This window comes from Nerophis lumbriciformis, linkage group LG05, assembly GCF_033978685.3.
Source record: "Nerophis lumbriciformis linkage group LG05, RoL_Nlum_v2.1, whole genome shotgun sequence".
Classification (NCBI taxonomy): Eukaryota; Metazoa; Chordata; class Actinopteri; order Syngnathiformes; family Syngnathidae; genus Nerophis; species Nerophis lumbriciformis.
The window spans coordinates 55262833-55277431 of record NC_084552.2 but is presented as its reverse complement, the minus strand read 5'-3'; the positions used below and the strand labels follow the sequence as shown (position 1 = coordinate 55277431).

The 14599-nt window shown below is 39.6% G+C and overlaps 1 protein-coding gene across 1 annotated transcript in view; it reads left to right on the top strand.

Annotated features, from left to right (window-relative positions):
- The window catches only part of LOC133606995 (mucin-6), a 75654-nt gene that overhangs the window by 58439 nt on the left and 2616 nt on the right, over window positions 1-14599 (top strand). Inside the window, exons 36-41 of the mRNA XM_061961499.1 lie at window positions 3822-3931; window positions 4031-4062; window positions 6803-6950; window positions 7032-7069; window positions 10068-10175; window positions 10262-10301. Of these exons, the coding sequence (XP_061817483.1) occupies window positions 3822-3931; window positions 4031-4062; window positions 6803-6950; window positions 7032-7069; window positions 10068-10175; window positions 10262-10301 (476 nt within the window). The remainder of the gene's footprint in view (window positions 1-3821; window positions 3932-4030; window positions 4063-6802; window positions 6951-7031; window positions 7070-10067; window positions 10176-10261; window positions 10302-14599) is intronic.

Sequence of the window (14599 nt, the reverse complement as noted above, 5' to 3'; positions counted from 1 at the left end):
ATTGATGGTTTACTTGTTTTATACCGCACAGACATAAAGGCAGGCACTAGATGGCAGCAAAAGCCCATACTCTGAAATCATTGTCAAATTACTGTACTGTTTTAATAATAATAATATTTAATTATAATTACAGAAATAAACACCACCAAAGCTTTCCTTATTGCTTGTCTACTCTGTTGTTTACTTGTTGCAGACATTCTCCGTGTATGTTTTATGTATAAGAAAATGTGTGTCCACCTGAAACATTCATTTATGTTCCAACACTTTTACCCCGCAAGTAAGAGCATTTGTGAACTGTTAAAGAGCGATGACTATTGTTGGTGAATAAGAGACGATGTGAGATTATCATCACGCATCAACATCTCTAACATGCAAAAGCTGCCTCTTTGCTGGGTAAGCATTGCAATTGTTCACACACAACACTTATGAAGAATGAGTGTAGTTGAACACAATACAAAAAGTCAGTCACTCCACATTTTGTAGGCTTTTTTTTTGTGATTGATGTGGACTAAAATACCGAAATTTGCAAAAATTGCTAATTTTTTTAAACTACAATTGAATCAACTTGTGATTGTGTGCATTTGATGTGATTGTTTTAAGTGTTCGTTGGTAACATAACCTCAAAAAACACAGGATTTCAAAAAAAAAAAAAAAAAATGCTGTATTGATATTTTACTTGTTTTATACCGCACTGACTTAAAAGTAGACACTAGGGTGGCAATAAAAGCCAATACTCTTTCAACGTTTTATTTGTGTTGTAGAATATTGGTTGGGAAATAACCAAAATTCAATGGTCAAATCAAGATCAGAACCCACCATTGATTAAACGTCGTCAAAAAGCATGTTATACCAACGTTAGGTTTGAGTCACTCAACATCAGGACCTAATTCATCAAGTTCCCAGCGTTGTTTCAATGTCTTGTGCCTGCTGTGGACATTCATTTATGTTCCAACACATTTACACGATACGAGCATTTGTGAACTGTTAAAAGAGCGATCTATGGTGGTGATTATTGTTGCGAAAGGAGCAGGGCCGGCCCGTGGCATAGGCCGTATAGGCAAATGCTAAGGGCGCCGTCCATCAGGGGGCGCCACGCCAGTGCCACAAATGTTGGAGAAAAAAAAAAAAAAAGTTGGTACTATTATTTCTAAATACAAAAAATAATCCCACGTTAATTAAAATGCAAAGTAAAGCCTATTTAATAGAAATATTATTTGTTACAACATTACGCCCCCCTCCTCCCCCCGCACGGTGCGCCCCCTCCCTTCCCGTATCATGACTCTTTTTGGATGTCACCACATCAAAAAATCAACACAAGATGTCAAAACGGCCAAAACTGTCAGGTGCCCAAGGAAGAAAAAAGAGAAAAGAAGAGGGGTAGAAACGAGAAAAGACAGAGGTAGCAGGTAGGTAACGTTAGCCTACATGAAATTATTTGTCTGTTACAGAATGTGATAGTAACCTGGCTTTTTAGCATTAAGCTAATGCTACATGATTCGGCAATTGCTAATCAATAAATAGCTAGTTCTGTTTTAACGTCGGGTTAATATTGTGGAGGGGGCTAAATTGTTATGGAAAATAATAATGTAACGTTAGGTAATTACAGTACTCCCACCTTACATTCCTCAGGGACATTTGTATTAGATCTTTTAAGCAGGTGTTTTTTGTTTACGTTGTTATTGCCTTCTGGTTAGCTAATGTTTGCCCTGCAGGTAATAGTCACTTTTCCACCCCTTTATATATTAGGTATAGTTGTAAGTAAAAAAAAAAAAGGTCAAAGACAAAGCTATTCGGGTTCTTGTGAGTATATACACTTCACTGCCGATGTGGGGGGGCGCCATCTAAAATCTTGCCAGATTGGTTAGGGCCGGGCCTGGAAAGGAGAGACGATGAGAGATTATCATCACACTTCAACCTCTCTAACATGTACACGCTGCCTCTTTGCGGGGTAACCATTTCAAATTAAAATCTGTTGTTAATGGTCTTACCCTGGATTAAAAGAATTATGTATAAATACATGTAAACTAGGAAGTAAATGTTTATATACTACATCACCCAGAAGGTTTTGCACCGTAGACATGAACCGGAAGTAGGTCTAAGCTCCTCCGAAGGACGATTCAAATTTGATTGGCCAAAATGTGCTGGAAATATGCGGGATATTGCAAAATTCTTGAGGTACTGATCAATGATGAATAAAGAATGGAGAAAAAAAATGTTTAACATCACTCTGACCTTTATAGAAGACTCTTCTATCCAAGGCCTTTGACACAATAGACTTTGAGATCTTATTGTATAAACTATATCACTATGGTGTCAGAGGGGTACCTCTCGATTGGTTCCGCTCTTACCTATACGGAAGGCAGCAATGTGTATGCGTCAATGATCACAATTCACCCTGTATGACCATAAATTATGGGGTTCCCCAGGGATCCATCTTGGGGCCTCTCCTCTTTATCCTATACATAAATGATTTTGTAAACTCCTCCGAAACTTTTCATAAAATAATTTTTGCTGACGATACAAATTTGTTTACCTCACACAGGAGCCTACACGATCTACAAGTAACTGTCAATTCAGAGCTTGTGAAAGTAGATTCCTGGTTCAAATGCAATAAGCTCTCACTTAATGTAAATAAAACAAATTTTATTCTATTTCGATCTAATAAAAACCGGACAAATACTGAGCACTGCCATATCAACATCAATGGGCAGGAAATACAGAGAGTGTACTCCACAAAATTCCTGGGAGTCTTCATTGACGAATACCTCAATTTCAAATGTCACATTAGCCATCTGTTAAACAAATTATCCAAATATGTTGGCCTGTTCTTTCACCTTCGTCATTATCTTCCTCTTTATGCTCTACTCACACTATATAAAACTCTCTTTGAACCACATCTAAACTACTGTAATGTCATCTGGTGTAACACCTTCCCTACCTACCTCCACAAATTAGAATCTATGCAAAAGAAAATTATACGGGCCCTGTCATGGTCCAAGTTTAATGCCCCCACTCCACATCTATTCCATAATTATCATCTCTTAAGACTGACAGAGTTCAATATTTATCAAAATGCTTGTTTAACCTATCAAGTCATTTACAGGCTGAATTTAAGGCTCTGTAGCTTGGTTCCTATCTACCATCCCCAGCATGCCCACAACACTCGTAACTTAGATTTGATATCAGGGAAACATCGTTTACTGGATTGTACCGCTCGAAGTGTTGTATGCAGGGGACCAAAGATTTGGAACCAGCTTAATGAGAACCTCAAGATGCTGTATCCATTCTCCAACTTCAAAAATAAACTAAAAACTTATCTATTAACCACCTATATTTAATGCCTCATGTAGGGTAGACTACTGTTGGGTTTTGCATGGTTGAATGAATGTATGTATGTATGTGTATGCTTGCTTTAGTACTATTATCTTGTGTTAATCATATAGCGTTGTTTTTTGTTGTTGTACTTGCTACCATGTTCCATCATTCCATGTATATTCCATCATTCCATGTATATTCTATCCTCTGGACCCCCTGTCAAAAGCTTCTTCTAGCTTATTTGGGGGACCCTTTCACGTACCAACATCTTTAAATGATGATATTTTACTACTATTGTATTTGTTGTATGGTATTGTGAATAAACTTGAAACTTAAACTTTGAGGCGAAGACAAAGATGAGAAAAGCGAGACATTTTTTTAGATATAAATATATTTAAATAAAAACCGAGGTACCACAGTACATGTGTAATATTCAATATAGTAAAGTCATTTGTGCGATGGCTGCAATGTAACTTTTAAATTCTTGGTCTGTTTTGCCTGTGCAGGACACCTCATCCAGGGTCCCCTGTCAGGAACAACAGTGCAGGGTGCGTCTGTCCAGAGGGCCACATTAGGGCAGGAAATTACTCGGAGATCTGCGTAAAAGACTGTTTATGTAAGTGAATATGATAATGTCACGGTTTTTAATGCACCACCTCACAAAAACGGTCATTATTAGTGTCACTACTCTGCGTTTAATTCTCTGTCTTTGCAGTTTGTAGAGGAGCCCTGGGTGAGCCTAAGATGGTGAGGATCATACTAATACTCCAGGCTTCAGATCAGAGTTGTACCATATTTTTCGGACTATAAGGCGCACTTAAAATCCTTTCGTTTTCTCAAAAATCGGCTAATGTTATAGTAATTCTGGCTGTGCTTACAGACCTCAAAGCAATTTTATTTGGTACATGGTGTAATGATAAGTAGTCACGCGTAAGACACACGTGGACTGCAGGCTGACGGCCCCTGTTCAATAAATGACGCTAGCAAGTACCTGAAAGCAAGCAACACCAAATCTTTGATGTTTCATTGAGGATTTAGAACATTACACACGGCGCTCAAAAATCTGTCAAATGTTTTAGTACGACTTTGGTAAGCTACGACGCCGCACTGCTTGATGGATTGCATGCGCATTAGGGCTATGTAGTCAGACGTACGGGTATTGTTATGGTGTGTGTATAAAGACCCCAAAATGGCACCTATTAGGAGACATTATCTAGCGGTTTGTTTCGACCTACCATGCAGAACCTGTCAGGAAGTGTTGGTGACGAACCCCAAGATGCAGAGATGGCAGGCTTGTTGCAGGAAATGTGATTTTAATGTCCAATGGAAATGCAGGGAAACAGGAATCAGGAACCAAGAAACAGGCAACAGCATACAGGAATCAAGGAGAACTGGAGACAGCAAACAGCTAACAATACTTCAGTACTGACTGGAGGGCGAGGCAGGTATGAATAGTAGCCTGATTGGTAATTGCCACCAGGTGTGCCAGACTGCCAATCAGGGACAGGTGAGGGAAACAAGCGCTCAGGGAGACGTGCAGGAAAAGGAACCAAAATAAAAGAGCGCTGACAGGAAATAAAACACAAACACAGAGGAAAAAAACTAAACATAACCAAACTGTCAGTGACAAGCCTGACAAAACCAACTTTTCTTACCTATTTGTACCCGCTGATGTGTATTTGGGATCTGCATAAGTCCCGGAAATGTACAACATCCTCCGCTGTTGCCATTTTTACTATAAAGTAGCATACAGTTGTAACTTCTATCTGTCAGTGGACTCGCTATGGAAGCGCTAAAAACTACCGGCGCAACAAAGAAGACCGGGAGAAGACGCTGTCGAAGTGGAGGCACGTAAATAAGACCTGCATCCTGAAGCGGCTTGAAGATGGTCTGTAAAACATAATCTCAGCAACATTTTGACCGAAGAACCACCATTACATGTTTTGTAGACCACAAGGAAGTTCTTTAAATGTCGAAACAATTCATAATGTGACCCCTTTAATGCGCCTTGGAATCTGGTGCGCCCTATGCTCTGAAAAATACGGTAATCTATGCAAAAATTATGACCGTAGAGCAACAAGAACGTGTAGAAATGTAGAAAAATAATAATATATGACCCTTTTAATGCGCCTTTTGTATGAAAATAGAGCCAAAGATAGCCGCTCATCGACAGTGCGCCCTATAATCATTCAATCACTCAATCAATTCCTTTATTGTCATTGTCATAATAACACTTCCCAACTTTTTTTTATTGGCATTTTCAAATAGACAGAAAAAAGTGCGAGTCGAAACAGTACAATTTTAAAGTCAGTAAATTATTCACACCCTTTCCCTTAAAACCCAAACCACCCACCCATCCTCCCACCCCACTCAGGTCCCACCAACGAGGGACAAATGGCACAACAAGTAAGACGACAAAGACAGACACATTCTCACACACACACACATGAGGCCAGAGACAGACAGACAGGCTGAAAAGGAGGTCATAATAACACTCAAGTCATACATGAACAACGAGATTTTGTTTGAGCTTTGTCCAGCGGCATAGAAACTGCATTGATGTGCAGGTTGACAATAATTTACATTTTAGCATTGTCAGGAAGATCGCGATAAGAGGCACGTGGGGGTGGGAACAGTCAGATGTCTGATGGGTGTTACGTTGATGTTGCAGCAATGCAATGTCCAGAGCACAATTATTGAGGTGGTGAAGAGTGAGGTAATAAGATGGCTGTTAATTTAGCAGTCTCACAGCCGGGGGATACAGACTGTGAGACATTCTGGTGGTCCTGGCGCGAATAGATCTATACCTCCTTCCAGAGGGTAGCAGGTTGAAGAGGCCATGTGCTGGGTGGTATCTGTCCTTCAGGATGTTGTGTAATCGCTTTAGGCAGCGAGTTGTGTACATGGCACTCATCTCTGGGAGTATCGTCCTTGTAATTTTCCCCGCCGCTTTAACCACTCGCTGGAGGGCCTGTCGGTTCGCTTTAGTGCAGCCAGTTAAACCACACTAAAAATCCGTAAGTGAGGACACTGCTGATGGCACAGTTGTAAAAGTTGACCATTGATTTCTGCGGAATGTTTGCGCATTTTAGTTTCCTCAAAAAAAAAAAGACGTTGTTGGCCCTTTCCGACTGTAGAAGCAGTGTTAATGTCCCAGCATAGATCTTCTGTTATGTTCACCCCTAAGAATTTGAAGTGCTTGACCCTTTCTACGAGATTGTTATTAAAAGTAGAGGGTGTTTGTTCTGTCCTTTCCTGCGTAAGTCTACAATTAGTTCTTTGGTTTTGTTAGTGTTAAGAACCAAGTTATTGTTAGCACACCATGAAGCCAGCTGTTGGACCTCTGCATTGTATGCTGTCTCATCATTATTACTGATGAGACCAAGCACCGTGGTGTCGTCGGCATATTTGACAGTGAGATTGGATGTATAATCCCCTATGGTGCGAGAAATATAATAATGTGATTTCTTTCTCAACTCTTTTCCAGCCGGGTGAAGAGTGGGAGTCCAACTGCTACCTGTGCACTTGTAACAAGCAAACTCTGAAAGAGGAGTGCCACCGCAGACCTGGGAGGAAAGCTCTTTGTGGCCCGGACTCTGTACTGGTGACCAAATGTTGCGGCGACCAGATTTGCGGTAAGTTTGTTTGCTTTGTTCCACTTCTACTGTGAATGTGGATGATCCGCCGGGACACGTTTGTATTTTTTTTTCCTCCAGTTGAGAAGACGTGCAGTTATAATGGCACCACGCACAAGGTACAGTACGTCCGCAACGAACCCTAACAGAGGACACTTGCACACCCGTGTGAAGTCGGCCTCCCTTATCATTGCAATTATAAAAATAACACGTTTGAGCAGATTTGTGCTGTAAAAATTTTGTTTGTGCCATTTTGGTTTTCAAGGTATTTTAAAGGCCTACTGAAACCCGCTACTACCGACCACGCAGTCTGATAGTTTATATATCAATGATGAAATCTTAACATTGCAACACATGCCAATACGGCCGGGTTAGCTTACTAAAGTGCAATTTTAAATTCCGCGCGAAATATCCTGCCTAAAACGTTTTAAGTCATTAACATTTTATATTTTTATGTTATCAACAATTTATAATTTTCCTGAGGGAACTCTCCTGAAGGAATGTCATGACTTGGACTATGGAGTTCTTGTTTTCCCAAGATGCAAGTGAATTTGGATCGGACATCGCTTGAAGGTGGGTACATGATTTATTTATTACTATCAAAAAGGAACAAACGAAAAGCGCACACAATGGCGGAGGTAAAAAAAAAACTTGGCGAATGAAAACAAAACTTGCACAAAGGCAGAAACTGAACACGAAATAAAAAAAACACTTACTGTGGCATGGGACCGTGAACAGGGCTTGAAACGAGAGGATAGCAGGGTTAGAAAAGATATGACACCAGGACGAACAACAGAAAATGAAAAGCTTAAATAACACAGACATGATTAACAACAGGTGCGTGACTCAAAACAGGTGCGTGACATGACAGGTGAAAACTAATGGGTTGCTATGGTGACAAACAAGAGTGCATAATGAGTCCAAACGTGGAACAGGTGAAACTAATGGGTAACCATGGAGACAAGACAAGGGAGTGAAAAGCCAGAAGCTAAAGAGTCCAATAACTAAACAAAACAAAACATGACTAAAACAAAACATGATTACACAGACATGACAAGGAATCAATAAAGTACTATCTATCTATCTTATTAATGTGTTATTATTCATAACAAGCCTTCCTCCCCCAAACTTGTCAGGGACGGCGTGGCGCAGTGGAAGAATGGCCGTGCGCGACCCGAGGGTCCCTGGTTCAATCCCCACCTAGTACCAACCTCGTCATGTCCGTTGTGTCCTGAGCAAGACACTTCACCCTTGCTCCTGATGGGTGCTGGTTAGCGCCTTGCATGGCAGCTCCCTCCATCAGTGTGTGATTGTGTGTGTGAATGGGTAAATGTGGAAGTAGTGTCAAAGCGCTTTGAGTACCTTGAAGGTAGAAAAGCGCTATACAAGTACAACCCATTTATCATTTATTTATCATTATCTCCCCAAACATATCCCAATCGTTTGTGCTGGGTTGTGCATCAAATCTTTTTTTTTTTTATCATTATAGTTTTTATGTTAATAACGTGTTCTTATTCATAACCAGCCCCCTTGGGCTGATTATTCATTATGAAACTTTAATCAAATAAAAATTATAATAGTTAGCAAAAACAAATGAGACAAGTTTTTGGAAATGTTGACATGCTAATAACATAAAAACTATAAAACATAAATAACTTTTTTTTTTTTAAATCTATCATAGTCAAACAAAATGATTTGCAGCCCAAACGAATGAGACAAGTTTGGTGAGATTTTGACAAGGTCAGAATTTTTTTTTAGAACAACATAAAAACAATAACGGCACAAACAAAAAACAGAATGGCAGTGTTTCAATATTTGCAATGATAATAGGGGCCGGATAGTCGAACCTCGGATTCAGGAGGAACAGTGTGGTTTTCGTCCTGGTCGTGGAACTGTGGACCAGCTCTATACTCTCGGCAGGGTCCTTGAGGGTGCATGGGAGTTTGCCCAACCAGTCTACATGTGCTTTGTGGACTTGGAGAAGGCATTCGACCGTGTCCCTCGGGAAGTCCTGTGGGGAGTGCTCAGAGAGTATGGGGTTTCGGACTGTCTGATTGTGGCGGTCCGCTCCCTGTATGATCAGTGTCAGAGCTTGGTTCGCATTGCCGGCAGTAAGTCGGACACGTTTCCGGTGAGGGTTGGACTCCGCCAAGGCTGCCCTTTGTCACCGATTCTGTTCATAACTTTTATGGACAGAATTTCTAGGCGCAGTCAAGGCGTTGAGGGGATCCGGTTTGGTGGCTGCAGGATTAGGTCTCTGCTTTTTGCAGATGATTTGGTCCTGATGGCTTCATCTGGCCAGGATCTTCAGCTCTCACTGGATCGGTTCGCAGCTGAGTGTGAAGCGACTGGGATGAGAATCAGCACCTCCAAGTCCGAGTCCATGGTTCTCGCCCGGAAAAGGGTGGAGTGCCATCTCCGGGTTGGGGAGGAGATCTTGCCCCAAGTGGAGGAGTTCAAGTACCTCGGAGTCTTGTTCACGAGTGAGGGAAGAGTGGATCGTGAGATCGACAGGCGGATCGGTGCGGCGTCTTCAGTAATGCGGACGCTGTATCGATCCGTTGTGGTGAAGAAGGAGCTGAGCCGGAAGGCAAAGCTCTCAATTTACCGGTCGATCTACGTTCCCATCCTCACCTATGGTCATGAGCTTTGGGTTATGACCGAAAGGACAAGATCACGGGTACAAGCGGCCGAAGGTGGCGGGGCTCTCCCTTAGAGATAGGGTGAGAAGCTCTGTCATCCGGGGGGAGCTCAAAGTAAAGCCGCTGCTCCTCCGCATCGAGAGGAGCCAGATGAGGTGGTTCGGGCATCTGGTCAGGATGCCACCCGAGCGCCTCCCTAAGGAGGTGTTTAGGGCATGTCCGACCGGTAGGAGGCCACGAGGAAGACCCAGGACACGTTGGGAAGACTATGTCTCCCGGCTGGCCTGGGAACGCCTCGGGATCCCCCGGGAGGAGCTGGACGAAGTGGCTGGGGAGAGGGAAGTCTGGGCTTCCCTGCTTAGGCTGCTGCCCCCGCGACCCGACCTCGGATAAGCGGAAGAAGATGGATGGATGGATGGATAATAGGGGCCAACTTCACACAGGTGTTTGTTAATATTTGGGTTATTGATATCAGGTGGGAGAGCGGTGGAAAGACGCTGCTGATCCATGTGTTGCATTAAGTTGCACGGCAGACGGCGTTCAAAAGGAGACACCAGTCTGTCCCAGTGAAAGCTGTCCTGAGGTATCCTATTTGTTTCTTCTATGGTTGTATAAATATTAACATTTTCGAGTGGTTAAAAGTTTGTCTATGTGTGTTTGTTGCTCCAGGTGTACAAAACATGGGATGACCAACACTGCAGTTACACATGTAAGCTCCAAATCTATGAAAATATTCACCTGAAAAATGTTTCCACAAACTTTTATTAAGAAAAAAAAAGGGCTGCATACAGAAAAATGTAAGTATGCAGGAGGTTAATACATTTAGTACATTTAAGATGATCAAATTAATCAGATGCAAGTGAATATATGCTAAAAGAGTGGTTCTCAAATTGTTTTCAACAAGTAACGCCTAAAAAAAAACCTGGCTCTCCAAGTACCACCATAATGAACAACATATAGAAGCAAAGTAGGCCTAAGTATTCATTAAAAGCAAGACAAAGGTTTCATTTAACAAGTATATTTCATGTTTTTGTAACATTTTTTTTTTTTTTTTTTTTACTGAATGTAACATTACACACAGTTTGAACAGTAACACTGTGTTTGAATAAAGGAAAAATAAAACACTGTACTTTAGTGATGGGTCCGGCAACACCGATGCATCGGCGCATGCGTCGAGCTCATAGAGCAAAACCCTGTGTCGGTGCGTGTACCGCTTTTAGAAAGCCACGTGACCGATCATGAGCTGTTTTGGTCACGTGACCGATACGCGAACTGTGTCGCACTGACGCCTCCTCTGTGCCCTGTGAGCGGCTCTTTTCTACAGCCGGAGAAATAATAACTAAGAAGAGAAATCGTCTAAAATGTGATACGTCGGAAAAACTTTTTTTTTTTTTTTTTTTTATAAAAATGTGTAAAAAAAATAAAATAAAAAAAATTCCCAGTCCACAATCATCCACAACACGTTCTCTTAGATGTCCATGTTATGATACATGTTCACATTATTTATTGACTGTATCTAAAAAAGATACAAATATATTTTTATTTAAATGAAGATATGAAATAATCCTAAATGAAATACAATGACTTGGTTTATATTATTGTATATACTAGGGCAGGGGTCACCAACGCGGTGCCCGCGGTCACCAGGTAGCCCGTAAGGACCAGATCAGTCGCCCGCTGGCCTGCTCTAAAAATAGCTCAAAGAGCAGCACTTACCAGTGAGCTGCCTCTATTTTTTAAATTTCATTTATTTACTAGCAAGCTGGTCTCGCTTTGCTCGACATTTTTAATTCTAAAAGAGACAAAACTCAAATAGAATTTGAAAATCCAAGAAAATATTTTAAAGACTTGGTCTTCACTTGGAATAAGCGGTAGAAAATGGATGGATGGATGGGTCATCACTTGTTTAAATAAATTGATTTATTTTTTTACTTTGCTTCTTATTACTTTTAGAAATACAATTTTAGAGAAAAAATACAACCTTAAAAATGATTTTAGGATTTTTAAACAAATATACCTTTTTACCTTTTAAATTTCTTCCTCTTCTTTCCTGACAATTTAAATCAATGTTCAAGTTTTTTTATTTTTTTTATTTTTTTTATTGTAAAGTATAATAAATATTTTAGCTTCTGGTTTTTCGACGAAGAATATTTGTGAAATATTTCTTCAAACTTACTATGATTAAAATTCAAAAAAATTATTCTGGCAAATCTAGAAAATCTGTAGAATAAAATTTAAATCTTATTTCAAAGTATTTTGAATATCTTTTAAAAATTTTGTTCTGGAAAATCTAGAAGAAATACTGATTTGTCTTTGTTAGAAATATAGCTTGGTCCAATTTGTTAAATATTCTAACAAAGTGCAGATTGGATTTTAACCGATTTAAAACATGTCATCAAAATTCTAAAATGTATCTTAATCAGGAAAAATTACTAATGATGTTCCATAAATTCTTTTTTTAAATTTTTTCAAAAAGATTCAAATTAGCTAGTTTTTCTCTTCTTTTTGTCGGTTGAATTTTGAATTTTAAATTTTTATTTTTATTTTTTTCGTGTTTTCTCCTCTTTTAAACCGTTCAATTAAGTGTTTTTTTCATCATTTATTCTCTACAAAAAACGTTCCGTAAAAGGAAAAAAAAATGTACGACGGAATGACAGACAGAAATACCCATTTTTTTTAATATATATAAATGTATTTATTTAGCTATTCTTGTTTGAATCACACTTACGTGTAACTTACAAATGACAATATATTTATTTATTTAAGTGTGTATCAAACTGGTAGCCCTTCGCATTAATCAGTACCCAAGAAGTAGTTTTTGATTTCAAAAAGGTTGGTGACCCCTGTACTAGGGCATCAAATCAGTGTCAGTTGAGTCGGTCCATAGGTTGCCTGTAGGGATTTTTAATGTCCAGCAGATGTCAGTATTTAGTGACACAGTATCGACACAGTATCAATACAGTTTTGCAATGTGTCGAAACGCTTCATGACGCCTCATCAACCCATCACTACTGTACTTAAATAATGAATCAAATAAAATTAATTGCACGTCCAATGTTAAACTAGGTGATCATTTGGCGTACCACTCGATGTACTCGATGTAGTGTTAACATACCATAGTTTGAGATTATAATCGTCACACCACGGTGAGGGATGTCTTGTCTTGGTTTCTTCTGTCTTGTGAATTGCATGTTTTAGTTTGAAAAGTAACTCCTCTCGTTTCAGGTCACTTGCCCTTCCTTTTGTGTCATCAGTCTGACGTCATCCCTGACCCCTGATTGTTTCCACATGTTCCCCATTACCCTCATGTGTTTTATAAGCCCACGCCTCACTTTGTTCTGTGCCAGATTGTCTCGTTTATTCGTGCCTCTCTAGATTCCTGTCCATGCCTTGCCTCGTCTCGTGTTTGAATACCCTGATCCTGAATTCCTTCGTTGCTATTTTGAGTTCTATTTTTCTCCTCCTCAGCAGAGTGATTTTGTGTTATTTAGTTTTTCAGCCGAAGTGGTGAGTTTTCAGTTTTTCTTACAGTTTATCCTTTTCCTCAATTTTTTGAGTGACATTTTTTGTTAACCTTTATTAGATTAGAGAAAGTGTAGAAGTTTCATAGCTGTCACGACTTGGTCCTTGGGTTTTGTTTTTCCGGAAGGCAACGGAAAGTTGGCTCGGGCGAGACGGGAATGTGAGTACATAATTCTTTATCACTATCAAAAAAGTACAAACGAAAAGCGCGCACAGTGGCGGAGAACAAACTATGAAACCAAAAAGACTATACCACAAAGGCAAATAACTAAGAATACAAAACAAAACACTTACTGTGGCATGGGACTGTGATCATGGCTTGAGAGGATAAAGAGTGTGCAGAGCATAAATGTGATGTCGCCAGGCTGACCAACAGAAAAAGAAAAGCTTAAATAACACAGACATGATTAACGAAAACAGGTGCGTGACTCAAAACGTGAAACAGGTGCGTGACGTGACAGGTAAAAACTAATGGGTTGCTATGGAAACAAAACAAGAGAGTAAACAACCAGAAACTAAAGAGTCCAATAACTAAACTAAACAAAACATGACTAAAACAAAACATGATTACACAGACATGACAATAGTCATTGTTTCTTCCTCCTATTGGAGCGTTTTTTTGTTTATAATACATTTCATAGAATATACAGCGCCAAGTATAGTTTGTTATTGTTTTTGCGTTTTCCTCCTTTCGGAGTGATTTTCGGTTGTTCCTTTTTTGGAACCTTTTTAGCCGACTAGGTTAGTTATAGCCTATATTGAATTGCCCTGACTCTGGAGGTGAAAGGAAGCTTTCAAAATAAAAGCCTGCCGAATTAATCCCTACTCTGCATCTGAGTCCTATCTTTTGACCAAGCCTGACAATAATAATAACAACTTTTACATTAACTTTTATAGGCAATAAGGCAAATTTGTGTAATATCTAATAATGTATCTAATTATTAATTAGGGATGAGCCGAACAAAAAGCCAAAAATCACCAATCACAAACGCCAATCCCCTCGTGCTGACACCGCATTGATTTTTATTCCCCCGGCTCACAAGTGGCTAGCAGCTAAATTACCGTATTTTTCGGAGTATAAGTCGCACCGGCCGAAAATGCATAATAAAGAAGGAAAAAAACATATATAAGTCGCACTGGAGTATAAGTCACATTTTTTGGGGAAATTTATTTGATAAAACCCAACACCAAGAATAGACATTTGAAAGCCAATTTAAAATAAATAAAAAATAGTGAACAACAGGCTGAATAAGTGTACGTTATATGAGGCATAAATAACCAACTGAGAAGGTGCCTGGTATGTTAACGTAACATATTATGGTAAGAGTCATTCAAATAACTATAACATATAGAACATGCTATACGTTTACCAAACAATCTGTCACTCCTAATCGCTAAATCCCATGAAATCTTATACGTCTAGTCTCTTATGTGAATGAGCTAAATAATATTATTTGGTATTTTACGGTAATGTGTTAATAATTT